The sequence below is a fragment of the Salmo salar genome, chromosome 05, assembly GCF_965601325.2.
Source record: "Salmo salar chromosome 05, fSalSal1, whole genome shotgun sequence".
Classification (NCBI taxonomy): domain Eukaryota; kingdom Metazoa; phylum Chordata; class Actinopteri; order Salmoniformes; family Salmonidae; genus Salmo; species Salmo salar.
Window position 1 is genome coordinate 4,924,187 of NC_138295.1, and position 22,896 is coordinate 4,947,082.

Genomic DNA, 22,896 nt, shown 5'->3' on the forward strand with positions numbered 1-22,896 from the left:
ATTCAGCATTTCACTGTGAGGTCTACTACACCTGTTGTATTCAGCATTTCACTGTGAGGTCTACTACACCTGTTGTATTCAGCATTTCACTGTGAGGTCTACCTACACCTGTTGTATTCAGCATTTCACTGTGAGGTCTACTACACCTGTTGTATTCAGCATTTCACTGTGAGGTCTACTACACCTGTTGTATTCAGCATTTCACTGTGAGGTCTACTACACCTGTTGTATTCAGCATTTCACTGTGAGGTCTACTACACCTGTTGTATTCAGCATTTCACTGTAAGGTCTACTACACCTGTTGTTTTCAGCATTTCACTGTGAGGTCTACCTACACCTGTTGTATTCAGCATTTCACTGTAAGGTCTACTACACCTGTTGTATTCAGCATTTCACTGTAAGGTCTACTACATTGTTGTATTCAGCATTTCACTGTAAGGTCTACTACACCTGTTGTATTCAGCATTTCACTGTGAGGTCTACTACACCTGTTGTATTCAGCATTTCACTGTAAGGTCTACTACACCTGCTGTATTCAGCATTTCACTGTGAGGTCTACTACACCTGTTGTATTCAGCATTTCACTGTGAGGTCTACTACACCTGTTGTATTCAGCATTTCACTGTGAGGTCTACTACACCTGTTGTATTCAGCATTTCACTGTGAGGTCTACCTACACCTGTTGTATTCAGCATTTCACTGTAAGGTCTACTACACCTGTTGTATTCAGCATTTCACTGTGAGGTCTACTACACCTGTTGTATTCAGCATTTCACTGTGAGGTCTACTACACCTGTTGTATTCAGCATTTCACTGTGAGGTCTACACCTGTTGTATTCAGCATTTCACTGTAAGGTCTACTACACCAGTTGTATTCAGCATTTCACTGTGAGGTCTACTACACCTGTTGTATTCAGCATTTCACTGTGAGGTCTACTACACCTGTTGTATTCAGCATTTCACTGTGAGGTCTACTACACCTGTTGTATTCAGCATTTCACTGTGAGGTCTACTACACCTGTTGTATTCAGCATTTTACTGTAAGGTCTACTACACCTGTTGTATTCAGCATTTCACTGTGAGGTCTACTACACCTGTTGTATTCAGCATTTCACTGTGAGGTCTACACCTGTTGTATTCAGCATTTTACTGTAAGGTCTACTACACCTGTTGTATTCAGCATTTCACTGTAAGGTCTACCTACACGTGTTGTATTCAGCATTTCACTGTGAGGTCTACTACACCTGTTGTATTCAGCATTTCACTGTGAGGTCTACTACACCTGTTGTATTCAGCATTTCACTGTGAGGTCTACTACACCTGTTGTATTCAGCATTTCACTGTGAGGTCTACTACACCTGTTGTATTCAGCATTTCACTGTGAGGTCTACTACACCTGTTGTATTCAGCATTTCACTGTGAGGTCTACTACACCTGTTGTATTCAGCATTTCACTGTGAGGTCTACTACACCTGTTGTATTCAGCATTTCACTGTAAGGTCTACTACACCTGTTGTATTCAGCATTTCACTGTGAGGTCTACTACACCTGTTGTATTCAGCATTTCACTGTAAGGTCTACACCTGTTGTATTCAGCATTTCACTGTGAGGTCTACTACACCTGTTGTATTCAGCATTTCACTGTGAGGTCTACTACACCTGTTGTATTCAGCATTTCACTGTGAGGTCTACCTACACCTGTTGTATTCAGCATTTCACTGTGAGGTCTACTACACCTGCTGTATTCAGCATTTCACTGTGAGGTCTACTACACCTGTTGTATTCAGCATTTCACTGTGAGGTCTACACCTGTTGTATTCAGCATTTCACTGTAAGGTCTACTACACCTGTTGTATTCAGCATTTCACTGTGAGGTCTACTACACCTGTTGTATTCAGCATTTCACTGTAAGGTCTACTACACCTGTTGTATTCAGCATTTCACTGTAAGGTCTACTACACCTGTTGTATTCAGCATTTCACTGTAAGGTCTACTACACCCGTTGTATTCGGCGCATGTGACTAATGAAATTTGATTTGCACGCTCCCTCAAAACTTGAGCCATCTTTGGCATCGTGTTGTGTGACAAATACTCAGTAACAGGGATGTAAACAAATTTGTTTACAATTTGAGAGAAAAACATTTTTTTTCTTCTTTTTTTTTCTGTGTGGAACATTTCTGGGACCTTTTGTTTCAACACTTTACATGTTGCGTTTATATTTTTGTTCAGTGTACAATTTCTCAACAACGCCAACTTTCTACGAAAAGACAAACTAGCAAACAGTAGTTAGCAGACAGTAAGATACAAACTAATAGTGTCATTATAGAACGCTTGTGGAAAGCAGCATGCCACCAACATCTCGGAGGACCTGAGCCCTAGGACCATGCCTCAGGACTACCTGGCTTGATGACTCCTTGCTGTCCCCAGTTCACCTGGCCATGCTGCTGCTCCAGTTCCAACTGTTCTGCCTGCAGCTATGGAACCCTGACCTGGTCACCGGACGTGCTACCTGTCCCAGACCTGTTGTCCCAGACCTGCTGGAACCCTGACCTGTTCACCAGACGTGCTACCTGTCCCAGACCTGCTGATTTCAACTCTCTAGAGACAGCAGGAGCTGTAGAGATACTCTCAAAGATCGGCTATGAAAAGCCAACTGACATTTACTCCTGAGGTGCTGACCTGCTGCACCCTCGACAACCACTGTGATTATTATTATTTGACCCTGCTGGTCATCTATGAACATTTGAACATCTTGGCCATGTTCTGTTATAATCTCCACCCGGCACAGCCAGAAGAGGACTGGCCACCCCTCATAGCCTGGTTCCTCTCTAGGTTTCTTCCTAGGTTTTGGCCTTTCTAGGGAGTTTTTCCTAGCCACATGCATTGCTTGCTGTTTGGGGTTTTAGGCTGCGTTTCTGTACAGCACTTTGAGATATCAGCTGATGTAAGAAGGGCTATATAAATACATTTGAATCTATCTGACCATGCAGACTGCAGAGTGAACGGCAAGAAAGTGCTCATGACTCCATGGTCGAGCAACTGCTTACTCCTTGAGTGAGAGGGGGCAGGGCTTGGTGTGAGAGGGGGCAGGGCTTGGTGTGAGAGGGGCCAGGGCGTGGTGTGAGAGGGGGCAGGGCGTGGTGTGAGAGGGGGCAGGGCGTGGTGTGAGAGGGGGCAGGGCGTGGTGTGAGAGGAGGCAGGGCGTGGTGTGAGAGGAGGCAGGGCGTGGTGTGAGAGGAGGCAGGGCGTGGTGTGAGAGGAGGCAGGGCGTGGTGTGAGAGGAGGCAGGGCGTGGTGTGAGAGGAGGCAGGGCGTGGTGTGAGAGGAGGCAGGGCGTGGTGTGAGAGGGGCCAGGGCGTGGTGTGAGAGGGGGCAGGGCGTGGTGTGAGAGAGGGCAGGGCGTGGAGTGAGAGGGGCCAGGGCTTGGTGTGAGAGGGGCCAGGGCTTGGTGTGAGAGGGGCCAGGGCGTGGTGTGAGAGGGGGCAGGGCGTGGTGTGAGAGGGGGCAGGGCGTGGTGTGAGAGGGGGCAGGGCGTGGTGTGAGAGGGGGCAGGGCGTGGTGTGAGAGGAGGCAGGGCGTGGTGTGAGAGGAGGCAGGGCGTGGTGTGAGAGGAGGCAGGGCATGGTGTGAGAGGGGCCAGGGCTTGGTGTGAGAGGGGGCAGGGCGTGGTGTGAGAGAGGGCAGGGCGTGGAGTGAGAGGGGGCAGGGCTTGGTGTGAGAGGGGGCAGGGCATGGTGTGAGAGGGGGCAGGGCATGGTGTGAGAGGGGGCAGGGCTTGGTGTGAGAGGGGGCAGGGCGTGGAGTGAGAGGGGGCAGGGCTTGGTGTGAGAGGGGGCAGGGCATGGTGTGAGAGGGGGCAGGGCATGGTGTGAGAGGGGGCAGGGCTTGGTGTGAGAGGGGGCAGGGCTTGGTGTGAGAGGGGGCAGGGCGTGGAGTGAGAGGGGGCAGGGCTTGGTGTGAGAGGGGGCAGGGCGTGGTGTGAGAGGGGGCTTGGTGCGAGAGGGGGCAGGGCGTGGTGCTAGAGGGGGCAGGGCGTGGTGCGAGAGGGGGCAGGGCGTGGTGCGAGAGGGGGCAGGGCGTGGTGCGAGAGGGGGCAGGGCGTGGTGCGAGAGGGGGCAGGGCGTGATGTGAGAGGGGGCATGCATCAGGAGGAGAGGGAGAAAGACAACTCAAGTAGAGAACGGAGTAAAATATAAAAAAACACCGGAGTTGAGTGTCACATTTAACAAACCAAATAAATACCGTTGTAGAAGGTAAAGTAAAAACCCAAACCGGTCCGTGCATCAATACCGGTACATAGTAAAATACGGTATACCGCCCAGCCCTATTTGACCAGCCAGCCAGATAGATAGATGGGTGAGTGGAATAAGAGAAAAGGCAATAGAAGCTTATCTTACAGCGTTTGTTCAGATTGATGGTTGTCGAGGTTGAACCTGTAGGATGGAAGCTGTTCAATGTCTGCCTTAGTGATTCCTCGTGGTTTGGCCTCTCCCAGCCTTTCAGCCAGGTTCAGTAATGCCTGTGCGTTAGAGACATACATATTTAGGGACAGTTGTTTTGGTCTATTTCTATTGGCCGGTATGAAATGGTCCTAGGAAATGGTCTTTCATTGACACAAGTTGTTTGTAATCAATTATATAATGTCTGGGTGTGAGTGTTTGGTGGTGGTGGGGGGGGTCCCCCCCTAAACTGCCCCTATTTGACCCATTTTTAAACTACAACTTCGGTTGGAGACGATCAGATTGAACGAAGTGAGGTATAGAATCACGGAACTACAAATAGCATTTCCTGCCAAACGACAGGCTTTTTAACGTTAAGATTCGTAGAGCTATGCCTCTCCTGGCTAACGCCATCCCCTCCTCCTCCACCACCACCAAACACTCATACACAACCAGGTATGGTTTGATTGGATTGTGTTCCAGCTAAAGATCATTCCCTAGGATTTTCTACCTGCAGCAAATCAAGTGGATAATGCTGGAAATACCAGTCAACAAAACAACGGGCCCTGATACAAAACACACGTAGATACAAACACAGAAACACACAGTGTTTTTTCTAAGTGTATTGACGACCTGGTCCTCTCACCTCATAGTTCTCCATCTCCACATCATCTACATCCAGGTCCAGACTGATGGCTGGTCCCACTGCGGTAGGAGGCACAGGAAGCATCGACCTGCACAGAGACAGAACAATCACATAAATCACCCAGACCAAATGGGCACATGACATTTGGGATGTGGGGAAAAAAGGGAAATGTATAAATATTCCACCGATGTGCAACTGTTATCTGAGTGTACAGTATACGCCTTACGTTAAATGGGTTGGTACAATTGTTAAAAATCCTGAATGACTTTTGAGTCATTGAAAAGCGTATGTGTATCATTACGTTCTTTATGCATTTCATACTCACAGGAAGTACGGCAGGAAGCCTGGGTAGTAGGGTGGCGGCGGCGGTGGGGGCGGCGGGGGCAGCTGTAACCGGTACCTGTGGTCACTGACGCGTCGCGGCAGCATGTGGGGGTATGGCTGAACAGGAGACAGACAGAGACATTGAGTCGTTAACGTGGTGGTGGTGGGTGAACTATCCTGTGGAAGTGACTGGTTATTTAAAATGGTAATTACGCCAGCTCTGTAGATTTAGTTAGTTCTACAATCTGAAGTCTCTGACCACTAGGAAGGGTCAGAGGCTGAGCTGGCTAGATGAAGGGTCAGGCTGAGCTGGCTAGATGAAGGGTCAGGCTGAGCTGGCTAGATGAAGGGTTAGAGGCTGAGCTGGCTAGATGAAGGGTCAGAGGCTGAGCTGGCTAGATGAAGGGTCAGGCTGAGCTGGCTAGATGAAGGGTCAGGCTGAGCTGGCTAGATGAAGGGTTAGAGGCTGAGCTGGCTAGATGAAGGGTCAGGCTGAGCTGGCTAGATGAAGGGTTAGAGGCTGAGCTGGCTAGATGAAGGGTTAGAGGCTGAGCTGGCTAGATGAAGGGTTAGAGGCTGAGCTGGCTAGATGAAGGGTCAGGCTGAGCTGGCTAGATGAAGGGTCAGGCTGAGCTGGCTAGATGAAGGGTTAGAGGCTGAGCTGGCTAGATGAAGGGTCAGGCTGAGCTGGCTAGATGAAGGGTCAGGCTGAGCTGGCTAGATGAAGGGTTAGAGGCTGAGCTGGCTAGATGAAGGGTCAGGCTGAGCTGGCTAGATGAAGGGTCAGGCTGAGCTGGCTAGATGTAAAATACGTCCATTACTCAAGAATATGGAGTTTCAATTAGCAACTATGGAAATGAACTGCCGTCACCACCATGATGTACTTCCAAAAGGTCTACAAACAAATGTCCAAGCAAAGCAACGAAACAAAAAAACATGGGAGTTTCAATTGGTGCTTTCTGGACATTAGAAAAGGTCTCTAACACACAGATACTAATTCAGCTAGCTCTGTGAGGTAAAGCCTTACCACTGGGAAAGGACAGCTGTGAGGTAAAGCCTTACCACTGGGAGGGACAGGTGTGAGGTAAAGCCTTACCACTGGGAGGGACAGGTGTGAGGTAAAGCCTTACCACCGGGAAGGGCAGGTGTGAGGTAAAGCCTTACCACTGGGAGGGACAGGTGTGAGGTAAAGCCTTACCACTGAAAAGGGCAGGTGTGAGGTAAAGCCTTACCACTGGGAGGGACAGGTGTGAGGTAAAGCCTTACCACTGGGAGGGACAGGTGTGAGGTAAAGCCTTACCACTGGGAGGGACAGGTGTGAGGTAAAGCCTTACCACTGGGAAGGACAGGTGTGAGGTAAAGCCTTACCACTGGGAAGGACAGGTGTGAGGTAAAGCCTTACCACTGGGAGGGACAGGTGTGAGGTAAAGCCTTACCACTGGGAAGGGCATGTGTGAGGTAAAGCCTTACCACTGGGAGGGGCAGGTGTGAGGTAAAGCCTTACCACCGGGAAGGGCAGGTGTGAGGTAAAGCCTTACCACTGGGAGGGACAGGTGTGAGGTAAAGCCTTACCACCGGGAAGGACAGGTGTGAGGTAAAGTCTTACCACTGGGAAGGACAGGTGTGAGGTAAAGTCTTACCACTGGGAAGGACAGGTGTGAGGTAAAGCCTTACCCATGGGAGGGGCAGGTGTGAGGTAAAGCCTTACCACTGGGAAGGACAGGTGTGAGGTAAAGCCTTACCACTGGGAGGGACAGCTGTGAGGTAAAGCCTTACCACTGGGAGGGACAGGTGTGAGGTAAAGCCTTACCACTGGGAAGGACAGGTGTGAGGTAAAGCCTTACCACTGGGAAGGACAGGTGTGAGGTAAAGCCTTACCACTGGGAAGGACAGGTGTGAGGTAAAGTCTTACCACTGGGAAGGACAGGTGTGAGGTAAAGCCTTACCACTGGGAAGGACAGGTGTGAGGTAAAGCCTTACCACTGGGAAGGGCAGGTGTGAGGTAAAGCCTTACCCATGGGAGGGGCAGGTGTGAGGTAAAGCCTTACCACTGGGAAGGACAGGTGTGAGGTAAAGCCTTACCACCGGGAAGGGCAGGTGTGAGGTAAAGCCTTACCACTGGGAAGGGCAGGTGTGAGGTAAAGCCTTACCACTGAAAAGGACAGGTGTGAGGTAAAGCCTTACCACTGGGAAGGACAGGTGTGAGGTAAAGCCTTACCACTGGGAGGGACAGGTGTGAGGTAAAGCCTTACCACTGGGAGGGGCAGGTGTGAGGTAAAGCCTTACCACTGGGAAGGGCATCTCTTGGTGCAGAGGCTCCTGAGGGAGGTACTGAAGGGGGACAGAGGGAGGCATCGCTGGTGGGTGGTGGTGACTCGAGGCAGGGTAAGAGAACGTTCTTAATGGATGCTGGTCCCCCCTGAGGTCCACTTCATTCTCTACCCTCTGGAGAGGCTGACCGACGGGGAGGGAGTGAAAGAGAAGACTAAAACAGTCAGTGATGGGTTTCATACATTCTAACTCCCGACTCATTCCTTTTTAATGAAAATGTGGATCAACTACTATTCAGAAAGTACATTCAGAAAGTACCACTGAAAGCAATATAAATATTTGGTTAATACATTCTAACTAAATCCTAGGCGACTCGTCACTTTTTTATTTTTTATTAACGTGGATCAACTTCTGTGTACAGTGAGGGAAAAAAGGTATTTGATCCCCTGCTGATTTTGTACGTTTTCCCACTGACAAAGAAAGGATCAGTCTATAATTTTAATGGTAGGTTTATTTGAACAGTGAGAGACAGAATAACAACAACAAAAATCCAGAAAAACGCATGTCAAAAATGTTATAAATTGATTAGCATTTTAATAAGGGGAAATAAGTATTTGACCCCCTCTCCCAGGTGTCTTTTATACAGGTAACAAGCTGAGATTAGGAGCACACTCCTAAAGGGAGTGCTCCTAATCTCAGCTTGTTACCTGTATAAAAGACACCTGTCCACAGTAGCAATCAATCAATCAGATTCCAAACTCTCCACCATGGCCAAGACCAAAGAGCTCTCCAAGGATGTCAGGGACAAGATTGTAGACCTACACAAGGCTGGAATGGGCTACAAGACCATCGCCAAGCAGCTTGGTAAGAAGGTGACAACAGTTGGTGCGATTATTCGCAAATGGAAGAAACACAAAAGAACTGTCAATCTCCCTCGGCCTGGGGCTCCATGCCAGATCTCACCTCGTGGAGTTGCAATGATCATGAGAACGGTGAGGAATCAGCCCAGAACTACGCGGGAGGATCTTGTCAATGATCTCAAGGCAGCTGGGACCATTGTCACCAAGAAAACAATTGGTAACACACTACGCCGTGAAGGACTGAAATCCTGCAGCGCACATAAACATGCCCGTCTGAAGTTTGAATCATTCAGATGTTCATTGGCAAAGGACAACTGGGTGAAAGTGTTGTGGTCAGATGAGACCAAAATGGAGCTCTTTGGCATCAACTCAACTCGCCGTGTTTGGAGGAGGTGGAATGCTGCCTATGACCCCAAGAACACATTACATTTACATTTTAGTCATTTAGCAGACGCTCTTATCCAGAGCGACTTACAGTAGTGAATGAATACATTTCATGCATTTTTTTTTTTTGTACTGGCCCCCCGTGGGAATCGAACCCACAGCCCTGGCGTTGCAAACACCATGCTCTGCCAACTGAGCCACAGGGAAGAACACCATCCCCACCGTCAAACATGGAGGTGGAAACATTATGCTTTGGGGGTGTTTTTCTGCTAAGGGGACAGGACAACTTCACCGCATCAAAGGGATGATGGACGGGGCCATGTACCGTCAAATCTTGGGTGAGAACCTCCTTCCCTCAGCCAGGGCATTGAAAATGGGTCGTGGATGGGTATTCCAGCATGACAATGACCCAAAACACACGGCCAAGGCAACAAAGGAGTGGCTCAAGAAGAATCACATTAAGGTCCTGGAGTGGCCTAGCCAGTCTCCAGACCTTAATCCCATAGAAAATCTGTGGAGGGAGCTGAAGGTTTGAGTTGCCAAACGTCAGCCTCGAAACCTTAATGACTTGTAGAAGATCTGCAAAGAGGAGTGGGACAAAATCCCTCCTGAGATGTGTGCAAACCTGGTGGTCAACTACAAGAAACATCTGACCTCTGTGATTGCCAACAAGGGTTTTGCCACCAAGTACTAAGTCATGTTTTGCAGAGGGGTCAAATACTTATTTCCCTCATTAAAATGCAAATCATTTTTAACATTTTTAACATGCATTTTTCTGGATTTTTTTGTTGTTGTTATTCTGTCTCTCACTGTTCAAATAAACCTACCATTAAAATTATAGACTGATCATTTCTTTGTCAGTGGGCAAACGTACAAAATCAGCAGGGGATCAAATACTTTTCCCCCCTCACTGTAGTATAGTATATAGTATATAGTATAGCAGGGCTGCAGAGGAGCACAGATTATGTCAGTAGCACATCACTAAGGACTTTACAGTGCAGTATTGGGGGAATGAAACATCAACAAGGGACTTTTTTTTCCCCTCGCTGTAGTATAGTATATAGTATAGTATATAGTATAGTATATAGTACTAGTGTAGTAGTCGTAGTGTACTGGATGACGAGGCGTACGTATAACGTTATTCCATTGTTATTCGTAATGGACATGATTCCGTCCTAAATGCAACTCCATTCCTTACATCAGGCAAACTACAACCTCCGGGAGGTAAAACTAAAAAATATATATATAAATACTATTTTGGGTTGGAAAAACTCTCCAGGCCACTCTTGAACCTCTACAACTTGATATAAAGTATGTATAAATTGTAATGGACATACAGCGCCTTCAGAAACTATTCAAACACCGTCACTTTTTTTCCTTCTTCCTCCAAATATGTTACAGCCAGAATTAAACAATTATTAAATTGAGATTTTGTATCACTGGTCTACACACAATACCCCATAAATGTTAAAAGTGGAATTATGTTTTTAGAATACAAAAAAAAAAAGCTGAAATGTGTTGAGTCTTGTTATGGCAAGCTTAAATAAGTTCAAGAGTAAAACATGTCTTAACGAGTTACATAAGTTGCATGGGACTCACTGTGTTCAATAACAGTGTTAAAGATGATGATGACCACACACATACAATTAAATCGGTAAGGTCCCCTCAGTCGAGCAGTGAATTTCAAAACAAAAACCTGGGAGGTTTTCCAATGCCTCGCAAAGAACAAACCTATTGGTAGATGGGTAAAAAAAGAAGGAAAAAAAGCAGCCATTGAATATCCCTTTGAGCACGGTGAAGTTAATAATTACACTTTGGATGGTGTATTAATACACTCAGTCACTACAAAGATACAGGAGTCCATCCTAACTCAGTTGCCGGAGAGGAAGGAAACCGCTCAGGGATTTCACCATGAGGACAATGATGACTGATAAAAAATGTCAAAAAAATCTCCCAGTCAATACTGCACGACTCCAGCGCAAGGATTTCCAACCCCTCTCACCCCAGTCACCACCTCCACCAAAAATTCACCTCTGGCAGGGGTTTCAGGAATCTCATCCAAAAAGTTGACTCCCAGTTTGCCAAAAAGGCACCTGGATGATCATCAAGACTCTTGGAAGAATGTTCCATGGACAGACGAGTCAAAAATAATAACTTATTGGACGACATGGGTCCACATTATGCCTGGCGAAAACCAAAACACTGCATTCCACAGTAAGAACCTTTTACCAACGGTCAAACATGGTGGTAGAAGTGTGATTGATGGTTTAGGGGATGCTTTGCTGCCTCAGGACCTGGACGACTTGCCTTAATAGAATGGAACCATGAATTCTGCTCTGTATCAGTGAATTCTACAGGAGAATGTCAGGCCCATCCGTCTGTGAGCTGAAGATGAAACGCAGCTGGCTCATGTAGCAAGACAACGATCCAAAACACACAATAAAAACTGTACATGAAAAAAAAGTTAAAAAGCAACAAATTTGAAGTTTTGGAATGGCCTAGTCAAAGTCCAGACCTAATCCCAATTGAGATGTTTTGACAGGACTTGAATGAAACGGGCAGTTCATGCTTGAAAACGTCGCTAAGTTAAAGCAGTTCTGCATGGCAGAGTGGGCCAAAATTCCTCCACAGTGACGTGAGAGACTGATCAACAACAACGGGAAGCGTTTGGTTGTGGTCATTGCAGCTAAACGTGGCACAACCAGTTATTGAGTGTAAGGGAGCAATTACTTTTTCACACAAGGGAATTGGGTGTTGTATAACTTTGTTCATTAAATAAGTATAAATACATTTTTGTTATTTGTAAACTAAGCTACCCTTTATCTAATATTAGGGTTTTGGTTGAAGATCAGATAACATTCAGCATCAAAACTATGCATAAATAGAGAAAATCCCAACTGTACATCCCAGCCGTATGTATACCCCCCTGTACATCAACCATATACCCCCTGTACATCAACCATATACCCCCTGTACATCACAGCCGTATGTATACCCCCCTGTACATCAACCATATACCCCCTGTACATCAACCATATACCCCCTGTACATCACAGCCGTATGTATACCCCCCTGTACATCAACCATATACCCCCCCGTACATCCCAGCTGTATGTATACCCCCCTGTACATCAACCATATACCCCCTGTACATCCCAGCCGTATGTATACCCCCCTGTACATCAACCATATACCCCCTGTACATCCCAGCCGTATGTATACCCCCCTGTACATCAACCATATACCCCCTGTACATCACAGCCGTATGTATACCCCCCCTGTACATCCCAGCCGTATGTATACCCCCCCTGTACATCCCAGCCGTATGTATACCCCCTGTACATACCAGCCGTATGTATACCCCCCTGTACATCAACCATATACCCCCTGTACATCACAGCCGTATGTATACCCCCCCTGTACATCCCAGCCGTATGTATACCCCCCCTGTACATCCCAGCCGTATGTATACCCCCTGTACATCCCAGCCGTATGTATACCCCCCCTGTACATCCCAGCCGTATGTATACCCCCCCGTACATCCCAGCCGTATGTATACCCCCCCTGTACATACCAGCCGTATGTATACCCCCCTGTACATACCAGCCGTATGTATACCCCCCTGTACATCAACCATATACCCCCTGTACATCCCAGCCGTATGTATACCCCCTGTACATCAACCATATACCCCCTGTACATCCCAGCCGTATGTATACCCCCCTGTACATCAACCATATACCCCCTGTACATCCCAGCCGTATGTATACCCCCTGTACATCAACCATATACCCCCTGTACATCCCAGCCGTATGTATACCCCCCTGTACATCAACCATATACCCCATGTACATCATTTGTATATCTGCTCATTCTCTTACAGCTCTATGCTCACTCTACCTAGTTGTATATAACGTATGGAAACGTTGTTTAAACTGTCTGTATTGGGTCTCTAAATGTTGTCTATCACTAGCAGCACCATATCACTGAGTAAGTGTAAATGTATAAGGTGATTCGGAAACAGTTAGTGAGTTTAATGGCTTTGATAGGAGTAAACAGGATGGATCAACACTGTAGTTACTCCTCAATACTAACCTAAATAGAGCGAAATGAAGGAAGACTGGTGGCTGCATCATGTTATGGGCATTGTCAACGGCAAGGAGAACATTTTTTTTTTTTTTTTTTAAAGGATACAAAGATACGGAATAGAGCTAAGCACAGGGAAAATCCTGGAGGAAAACCTGGTCCAGTCTGCTTTACAACAGACACTGGGAGACGAATTCACCTTTCAACGGGACAATAATCAAAAACACAAAGGCCAAATCTACACTGGAGTTGCTTACCAAGACGACATTGAATGTTCCGGAGTGAACGAGTTACAGTTTTGACTTAATATCGGCTTGAAAATCTATGGAAAGACTTGAAAATAACGGTCTAGCATTGACCAACAACCAACTTGACAGAGATTGAAGAATATTTTAAAGAATAATGTGCAAATATTGTACAATCCAGGTGTGCAAAGCTCTTCAGAGACTCACAGCTGTAATCTCAACCAAAGGTGATTCTAATACATATTGTCTCAGGGGTGTAAATACTTATGTAAATGAAATATTTCTGTATTTCATTTTCAACACATTTGCAAAAATGTCTAAAAACACGTTTTCACATTGTCATTATGGGGCATTGTGGGTAGATGTGTCAGAATACAATTCAATACATTTTGAATTCAGGCTATTACAACAAAACACGAAAACAAGTCAAGTGGTATGAATACTTTCTGAAGGAACTGTATTTATTTTCAAGTAAGTGTCAATTTTTTGACCCACAAATTGATTTTGACAAACAAATCGTAAAAAAAACATCCCGATGTGACCTTTCGGCCAAAACGTTTGCCCCCCCCTCCTGTTAGTCCACTACCTCACTTCCTTGTTGGTAGTAGTGAAGGACTAGCTAGCTAGCTACCTACTACAGAGTCCATGGACTGCAGTGACTTAGCTCCTACCATGGAAAAGCCAGAGACAGCGAGACACCTTGAAGAGACCGTGCTGGCTGGCTGCTCCCTGCTAGCCCACCTTCCTCAGATGACCACTCAAGCCGTGATCTTTCCATCACCTTGGTTTTTCTAAATTTCATCTATTTTTTTGTTGTTGTTCATCTAAAGCGCTTCTACAGTAGTGCACTATATAGGGAATAGGGTCCTGGTCAAAAGTAGTGCACTATATAGGGAATAGGGTCCTGGTCAAAAGTAGTGCACTATATAGGGAATAGGGCTCTGGTCTAAAGTAGTGCACTATATAGGGAATAGGGCTCTGGTCTAAAGTAGTGCACTATATAGGGAATAGGGTCCTGGTCAAAAGTAGTGCACTATATAGGGAATAGGGCTCTGGACAACAGTAGTGCACTATGTAGGGAATAGGGTCCTGGTCAAAAGTAGTGCACTATATAGGGAATAGGGTCCTGGTCAAAAGTAGTGCACTATATAGGGAATAGGGTCCTGGTCTAAAGTAGTGCACTATATAGGGAATAGGGTCCTGGTCAAAAGTAGTGCACTATATAGGGAATAGGGCTCTGGTCTAAAGTAGTGCACTATATAGGGAATAGGGTCCTGGTCAAAAGTAGTGCACTATATAGGGAATAGGGCTCTGGTCTAAAGTAGTGCACTATATAGGGAATAGGGCTCTGGACAACAGTAGTGCACTATATAGGGAATAGGGCTCTGGTCTAAAGTAGTGCACTATATAGGGAATAGGGCTCTGGACAACAGTAGTGCACTATATAGGGAATAGGGCTCTGGTCTAAAGTAGTGCACTATATAGGGAATAGGGCTCTGGTCTAAAGTAGTGCACTATATAGGGAATAGGGCTCTGGTCTAAAGTAGTGCACTATATAGGGAATAGGGTCCTGGTCTAAAGTAGTGCACTATATAGGGAATAGGGCTCTGGACAACAGTAGTGCACTATATAGGGAATAGGGTCCTGGTCAAAAGTAGTGCACTATATAGGGAATAGGGTCCTGGTCAAAAGTAGTGCACTATATAGGGAATAGGGTCCTGGTCTAAAGTAGTGCACTATATAGGGAATAGGGTCCTGGTCAAAAGTAGTGCACTATATAGGGAATAGGGCCCTGGTCTAAAGTAGTGCACTATATAGGGAATAGGGTCCTGGTCAAAAGTAGTGCACTATATAGGGAATAGGGCCCTGGTCTAAAGTAGTGCACTATATAGGGAATAGGGCTCTGGTCTACAGTAGTGCACTATATAGGGAATAGGGCCCTGGTCTAAAGTAGTGCCCTATATAGGGAATAGGGCCCTGGTCTAAAGTAGTGCACTATATAGGGAATAGGGCTCTGGACAACAGTAGTGCACTATGTAGGGAATAGGGTCCTGGTCAAAAGTAGTGCACTATATAGGGAATAGGGTCCTGGTCAAAAGTAGTGCACTATATAGGGAATAGGGTCCTGGTCTAAAGTAGTGCACTATATAGGGAATAGGGTCCTGGTCAAAAGTAGTGCACTATATAGGGAATAGGGCTCTGGTCTAAAGTAGTGCACTATATAGGGAATAGGGTCCTGGTCAAAAGTAGTGCACTATATAGGGAATAGGGCTCTGGTCTAAAGTAGTGCACTATATAGGGAATAGGGCTCTGGTCTAAAGTAGTGCACTATATAGGGAATAGGGCTCTGGACAACAGTAGTGCACTATATAGGGAATAGGGCTCTGGTCTAAAGTAGTGCACTATATAGGGAATAGGGCTCTGGACAACAGTAGTGCACTATATAGGGAATAGGGCTCTGGTCTAAAGTAGTGCACTATATAGGGAATAGGGCTCTGGTCTAAAGTAGTGCACTATATAGGGAATAGGGCTCTGGTCTAAAGTAGTGCACTATATAGGGAATAGGGTCCTGGTCTAAAGTAGTGCACTATATAGGGAATAGGGCTCTGGACAACAGTAGTGCACTATATAGGGAATAGGGTCCTGGTCAAAAGTAGTGCACTATATAGGGAATAGGGTCCTGGTCAAAAGTAGTGCACTATATAGGGAATAGGGTCCTGGTCTAAAGTAGTGCACTATATAGGGAATAGGGTCCTGGTCAAAAGTAGTGCACTATATAGGGAATAGGGCCCTGGTCTAAAGTAGTGCACTATATAGGGAATAGGGTCCTGGTCAAAAGTAGTGCACTATATAGGGAATAGGGTCCTGGTCAAAAGTAGTCCACTATATAGGGAATAGGGCCCTGGTCTAAAGTAGTGCACTATATAGGGAATAGGGCTCTGGACAACAGTAGTGCACTATGTAGGGAATAGGGCCCTGGACAAAAGTAGTGCACTATATAGGGAATAGGGCTCTGGTCTAAAGTAGTGCACTATATAGGGAATAGGGTCCTGGTCAAAAGTAGTCCACTATATAGGGAATAGGGCCCTGGTCTAAAGTAGTGCACTATATAGGGAATAGGGCCCTGGTCTAAAGTAGTGCACTATATAGGGAATAGGGCTCTGGACAACAGTAGTGCACTATGTAGGGAATAGGGCCCTGGTCAAAAGTAGTGCACTATATAGGGAATAGGGCTCTGGTCTAAAGTAGTGCACTATATAGGGAATAGGGCCCTGGTCAAAAGTAGTGCACTATATAGGGAATAGGGCTCTGGTCTAAAGTAGTGCACTATATAGGGAATAGGGCTCTGGACAACAGTAGTGCACTATGTAGGGAATAGGGTCCTGGTCAAAAGTAGTGCACTATATAGGGAATAGGGTCCTGGTCAAAAGTAGTGCACTATATAGGGAATAGGGTCCTGGTCAAAAGTAGTGCACTATATAGGGAATAGGGTCCTGGTCAAAAGTAGTGCACTATATAGGGAATAGGGCCCTGGTCTAAAGTAGTGCACTATATAGGGAATAGGGTCCTGGTCTAAAGTAGTGCACTATATAGGGAATAGGGTCCTGGTCAAAAGTAGTGCACTATATAGGGAATAGGGTCCTGGTCTAAAGTAGTGCACTATATAGGGAATAGGGTCCTGGTCAAAAGTAGTGCACTATATAGGGAATAGGGTCCTGGTCTAAAGTAGTGCACTATATAGGGAATAGGGCTCTGGACAACAGTAGTGCACTATGTAGGGAATAGGGCCCTGGACAAAAGTAGTGCACTATATAGGGAATAGGGCTCTGGACAACAGTAGTGCACTATGTAGGGAATAGGGCCCTGGTCTAAAGTAGTGCACTATATAGGGAATAGGGCCCTGGTCAAAAGTAGTGCACTATATAGGGAATAGGGTCCTGGTCAAAAGTAGTGCACTATATAGGGAATAGGGCCCTGGTCTAAAGTAGTGCACTATATAGGGAATAGGGTCCTGGTCAAAAGTAGTGCACTATATAGGGAATAGGGTCCTGGTCTAAAGTAGTGCACTATATAGGGAATAGGGTCCTGGTCAAAAGTAGTCCACTATATAGGGAATAGGGTCCTGGTCTAAAGTAGTGCACTATGTAGGGAATAGGGCCCTGGACAAAAGTAGTGCACTATATAGGGAATAGGGCTCTGGACAACAGTAGTGCACTATGTAGGGAATAGGGCCCTGGTCTAAAGTAGTGCACTATATAGGGAATAGGGCCCTGGTCTAAAGTAGTGCACTATATAGGGAATAGGGCCCTGGTCTAAAGTAGTGCCCTATATAGGGAATAGGGCTCTGGACAAAAGTAGTGCACTATATAGAGAATAGGGCCCTGGTCTAAAGTAGTGCCCTATATATAGGAAATAGGGCTCTGGACAAAAGTAGTGCACTATATAGAGAATAGGCCCCTGGTCTAAAGTAATGCCCTATATAGGGAATAGGGCTCTGGTCTATAGTAGTGCACTATATAGGGAATAGGGCTCTGGACAACAGTAGAGCACTATGTAGGGTGTAGGGAGCCATTTGGGACTCAGACGGGGGTACTCACCATGCGTGGGTGCTGCCTCTGGAGAGGGAGGAACTGGCTGAGAGGAGTAAGGTGAGGAGGCTGGTGGGGTGGTGGCCCCGGGGGATTGGGGTGCAATATAAAATGTTCACTGGAGATCAGGGGTGGGAAAGCTTGGTAAGACACTGGCAAATGCTGCATTGTACAGGCTTGGATGAGCTAGAAAAATAGAGGAAAAAAAACAGACAGACAGATTGTTAATAACAAGAACGGTATTAATAAAACGGTGGTTACCCATACAGAACAAGACTGGCAGGGCCGTCCTCAAGAAAACCAATTCTACGTCAGTCAAAGCAGTAAAGAAAATAAACATCTATGGGTATTACCAGCCATCTATGGCCTATTCTTACGCTACACCGACACACGAACAAGAGTGAATATGTCCATAGCTCAGATGCAATGACGTCAAGAATATTAGCAAATATCGTGTTGCTAAACAGCTTAACGAAGAAGCAGTGTCGGTAGGGGTGCGACAGTGAACACCACTGAAGTGATTATGGTGTGTGTTGGTAGTGGTATGGTGTGTTGATAGTGGTATGGTGTGTTGATAGTGGTATGGTGTGTTGATAGTTGAATGGTGTGTTGGTGGTAGTTGAATGGTGTGTTGGTGGTAGTTGAATGGTGTGTTGGTGGTAGTTGAATGGTGTGTTGGTGGTAGTTGAATGGTGTGTTGGTAGTTGAATGGTGTGTTGATAGTTGAATGGTGTGTTGGTGGTAGTTGAATGGTGTGTGTGTTGGGGTCCCGTGTGGCTCAGTTGGTAGAGCATGGTGTTTGCAACGCCAGGGTTGTGGGTTCGATTCCCACGGGGGACCAGTACGGGAAAAAAAATGTTTAAAAGAATATATGAAATGTATGCATTCAGTACTGTAAGTCGCTCTGGATGAGAGCGTCTGATAAATGACTAAAATGTAAATGTAAAAATGTGTGTTGGTAGTGGTATGATGGGTTGCTGAGGTATGCTAGGGGTGGGTATGGTGCGTAGGAAGCGGTGTATTAACAGTGGGGTATGGTGCGTAGGAAGCGGTGTATTAACAGTGGGGTATGGTGCGTAGGAAGCGGTGTATTAACAGTGGGGTATGGTGCGTAGGAAGCGGTGTATTAAGAGTGGGGTATGGTGCGAAGGAAGCGGTGTATTAACAGTGGGGTATGGTGCGTAGGAAGCGGTATATTAACAGTGGGGTATGGTGCGTAGGAAGCGGTGTATTAACAGTGGGTAGGAAGCGGTGTATTAACAGTGGGGTATGGTGCGTAGGAAGCGGTGTATTAACAGTGGGGTATGGTGCGTAGGAAGTGGTGTATTAACAGTGGGGTATGGTGCGTAGGAAGCGGTGTATTAACAGTGGGGTATGGTGCGAAGGAAGCGGTGTATTAACAGTGGGGTATGGTGCGTAGGAAGCGGTGTATTAACAGTGGGGTATGGTGCGTAGGAAGCGGTGTATTAACAGTGGGGTATGGTGCGTAGGAAGCGGTGTATTAACAGTGGGGTATGGTGCGTAGGAAGCAGTGTATTAACAGTGGGTATGGTGCGAAGGAAGTGGTGTATTAACAGTGGGGTATGGTGCGTAGGAAGCGGTGTATTAACAGTGGGGTATGGTGCGTAGGAAGCGGTGTATTAACAGTGGGGTATGGTGCGTAGGAAGCGGTGTATTAAAAGTGGGTAGGAAGCGGTGTATTAACAGTGGGGTATGGTGCGTAGGAAGCGGTGTATTAACAGTGGGGTATGGTGCGTAGGAAGCGGTGTATTAACAGTGGGGTATGGTGCGTAGGAAGCGGTGTATTAACAGTGGGGTATGGTGCGTAGGAAGCGGTGTATTAACAGTGGGGTATGGTGCGTAGGAAGCGGTGTATTAACAGTGGGGTATGGTGCGTAGGAAGCGGTGTATTAACAGTGGGGTATGGTGCGTAGGAAGCGGTGTATTAACAGTGGGTATGGTGCGTAGGAAGCGGTGTATTAACAGTGGGGTATGGTGCGTAGGAAGCGGTGTATTAACAGTGGGGTATGGTGCGTAGGAAGCGGTGTATTAACAGTGGGGTATGGTGCGTAGGAAGCGGTGTATTAACAGTGGGGTATGGTGCGTAGGAAGCGGTGTATTAACAGTGGGGTATGGTGCGTAGGAAGCGGTGTATTAACAGTGGGGTATGGTGCGTTGCTGACATGGACGTCACTGATATTCCAGCTCTTCCTTTTCAAACTCACAGGAGGAGGAAGGCAGCAGAGCAGAGAGAGCTGTCCGCTGAACATTACCGAGCATGCTGGGAGCTGCTGACTGTTGCACCCTGGGAGAGGTTGCCCGGTGTGGATGGGGAAACCGTGCGTCGTCACCGTGGTAACAGTGTAAGAGATGGGAACGGATCCCTGGTGCAATATTAGTACAAGAGAGAAAACAGTGATTCAGTCCATTTTTCCAAACAACTTCAAAAAGACAAAACGTAACACGTAGTCTCATTTTAAAGACTGTTGTGTGTATTATCTTTCTCCAAAGCTCACAGTATCATAAAAGCCTAACAAACGGCATAAATAACCCACATCTTAAACCAGTGTCAATTTCTAGTTTACTGGGCCACAACATTTTTATTTAACCTTTATTTAACAATGCAAGTCAATTAAGAACAAATTCTTATTTACAATGACGGCCGACTTAACTGGCTTGTTCAACATACACTCTGAAAGTAAATGAAAGGAAAGTTGCACACTCTTCTCTAGTCTTTTCATTTCGATTGTGTTCCAAATTGTACCCTATTTAAGTGCAGTACTTTTAACCAGGGGCCCCAAAGGGAATAGGGTCCCCACTACTACAGAGGCGTAGCTACGTACCTGGTCGTGTAGCTCCACCATGATGGGGGTGTGTTGATGCTGAGGTGGGTGTGCGGCAGGGTGAAGCATGCGCGGCGGTGCACTGGTATGGCTGTACTGTCTGGCCTCATCTAAAAGAACCTGCTGATGTTGCTGGGAGAAGAGAGGGTGGTGGAAATTCTCATCCTGTGGCAAGGCGTTGTGCAGTATAACCAGTCGGTCTCGACTCCCCCACTGTCGTCTCACTGGCGGGCTGCAGGAACATCAAGGTAGCACACCATAAAACATCAGGCATAACATGTATTTCAAAAATAAAAATAATCTATCCAATTATCTGTTTAGGATATACTTAAGATTGTCTTTAATGTAATGTTATTTATTTATTTGACATTAAAACATGTTTATGAATATCACAAGTTAGAGAAGGTTAGTGAGGGAAAAAAAGGTCCCTAAACAACAGCTAGGATCCAAAAGACATGATGGTCGCTTTTTTTGGTCTGGAACCTCAAGTAAGCACACTGTGAAACATCAAGGATACCATGCATGGACAATTAACATGATCCGTTTGGGATATACTTAAGACAATTGACATTATTTTTCGATACAACACTCCATACAATTTTCTATGCATTAAAAAAAAAAAAAAAAAATGTATTCTGCTTTTCTTCAGTTCATGTAAACTGTGAGACAGTAGTTTATCAAATACAGTCAAAGAAGTGATGTCAGGGCAGTCGGTCCTTGAATACAGCACAAATGATTCCTAAACCGGTATGTAGTAGACCAGAACACACTATACAGGAAGTCTCAGGACGGACGGCCCATTAACCCAGGATGACAGTTGATTAAAAAAAAAAAAACATTTTTTTTTTTTTTAAAGAGGGCAAAAGCTTCCCAAATGTCTCCCTATTCCCTTCATAGTGCACTACTTTTGACCAAAGCTCTATGGGTAGTGTTACTGTATAGGGAATAGGGTGCCATTTGGAACGCGTCAAAGTACTTAAGGGAGTACTATTTACCTTCTCCTGAGGTGCACTGGTGTGTTGCAGGGCTCTCCTAGGAACCTCCTTTGGTTCAAGGGGGCTGTCGGTGGCCACCTATTCACTGCTATGTCCCATGGTCGCATTGGTGACGTCGTGGGGACCGACGAGTCACACTCTGGAAGAGGAGAGCAGCGGTGCTGGAGGCACTTGCGCCTTCTAACCTCTGTCTTTACCCTGTAAATAAAACACCATTAGCTACCCAACCACACTCACTAGCCTAGATACGCAAAACGGAGGTTGATTTCAAATGTGTGTGTGTGTGTGTGTGTGTGTGTGTGTATATATCAAATCATTTCTGGGTAACAATTAAGTACCTTAGTGTAAGAGATTTCCAATAAAACTGGCAAAAATAACTATTTCTCAAGCAAGAATTTAGCTAGGACTGTCTGGGAGGGTAAAACTGAAAACTAGCTGTTATTGGCAGAGAGGTTTGGAAGTCTTTGTTATTTGGTCTATTAACCAAATTTAACACATGGTGATGTCACCATGCAAACCTGCAGATTACAAGGTCCTGTGCAGATTTTATTTACAACCAGCAACTATCAGGAAACAACATCTGATCAAATGTTTTCACACTTTTACAGTGTTCGTTTCAAAAACACGGGAAAACAGAACTTTGACTGCACCTTTAAGATGTAAAACATTTTCTATCAGACAAAAAAAAATACTACACTAACTAAGTCACTCTGGATAAGAGCATCTGCTAAATGACAAATGTATAACTACTGACTGTAGCTAGGCTAAACCTGCAAGGTATTTACACAGGAAACCCAATTCACATGTTTTCCACTAATTGGTCCTTTGACCAATCACGTCAGATTTCTTCACAACAGATGTTTTCAGAGCTGATTTGATTGGTCCAACAAATAAAATCTCAAAGTAAAACAGAAATAAAACACATTGGGCTGCCGGTATAAACGCAGCCACATTACCGCTGGACTATTTCAAGTCGTAAATAGGGGGCGCTGTAGCTAACAAACAAAAAACAAGGAAAGCCATGTGCTCAGGGACAAACAAAGCAACAACAAAAGGACAGAGGAGTTAGTTAGCTAAATAAATAGCGATAACATTTGTTTCACGTTTTAATGAGACAGACATGCAACGTTGCAACTGTTAATAAAAATACAAGTGTATGGCTGATATTCCGTGATGCTAACGCAGTTAGCCTCAAAAAGCACAAAGGCTTGCAA

The 22,896-nt window shown here is 45.8% G+C and overlaps 1 protein-coding gene across 4 annotated transcripts in view; it reads right to left on the reverse strand.

Moving 5' to 3' along the window:
- The window catches only part of LOC106604111 (RING finger protein 44), a 56,265-nt gene that overhangs the window by 23,811 nt on the left and 9,558 nt on the right, over positions 1–22,896 (reverse strand). For 3 of the 4 annotated variants that reach the window (XM_014198512.3, XM_082975003.1, XM_082975004.1), the window contains exons 2-9: positions 21,683–21,880; positions 20,688–20,919; positions 20,070–20,228; positions 17,854–18,030; positions 7,696–7,863; positions 5,411–5,526; positions 5,086–5,173; positions 4,398–4,519 (exon numbers count right to left, since the gene is read on the reverse strand). In XM_014198512.3, the coding sequence (XP_014053987.1) occupies positions 4,398–4,519; positions 5,086–5,173; positions 5,411–5,526; positions 7,696–7,863; positions 17,854–18,030; positions 20,070–20,228; positions 20,688–20,919; positions 21,683–21,789 (1,169 nt within the window). In that variant the 5' untranslated portion in view covers positions 21,790–21,880. The remainder of the gene's footprint in view (positions 1–4,397; positions 4,520–5,085; positions 5,174–5,410; positions 5,527–7,695; positions 7,864–17,853; positions 18,031–20,069; positions 20,229–20,687; positions 20,920–21,682; positions 21,881–22,896) is intronic. The other variant, XM_082975005.1, reaches the window with a different exon arrangement.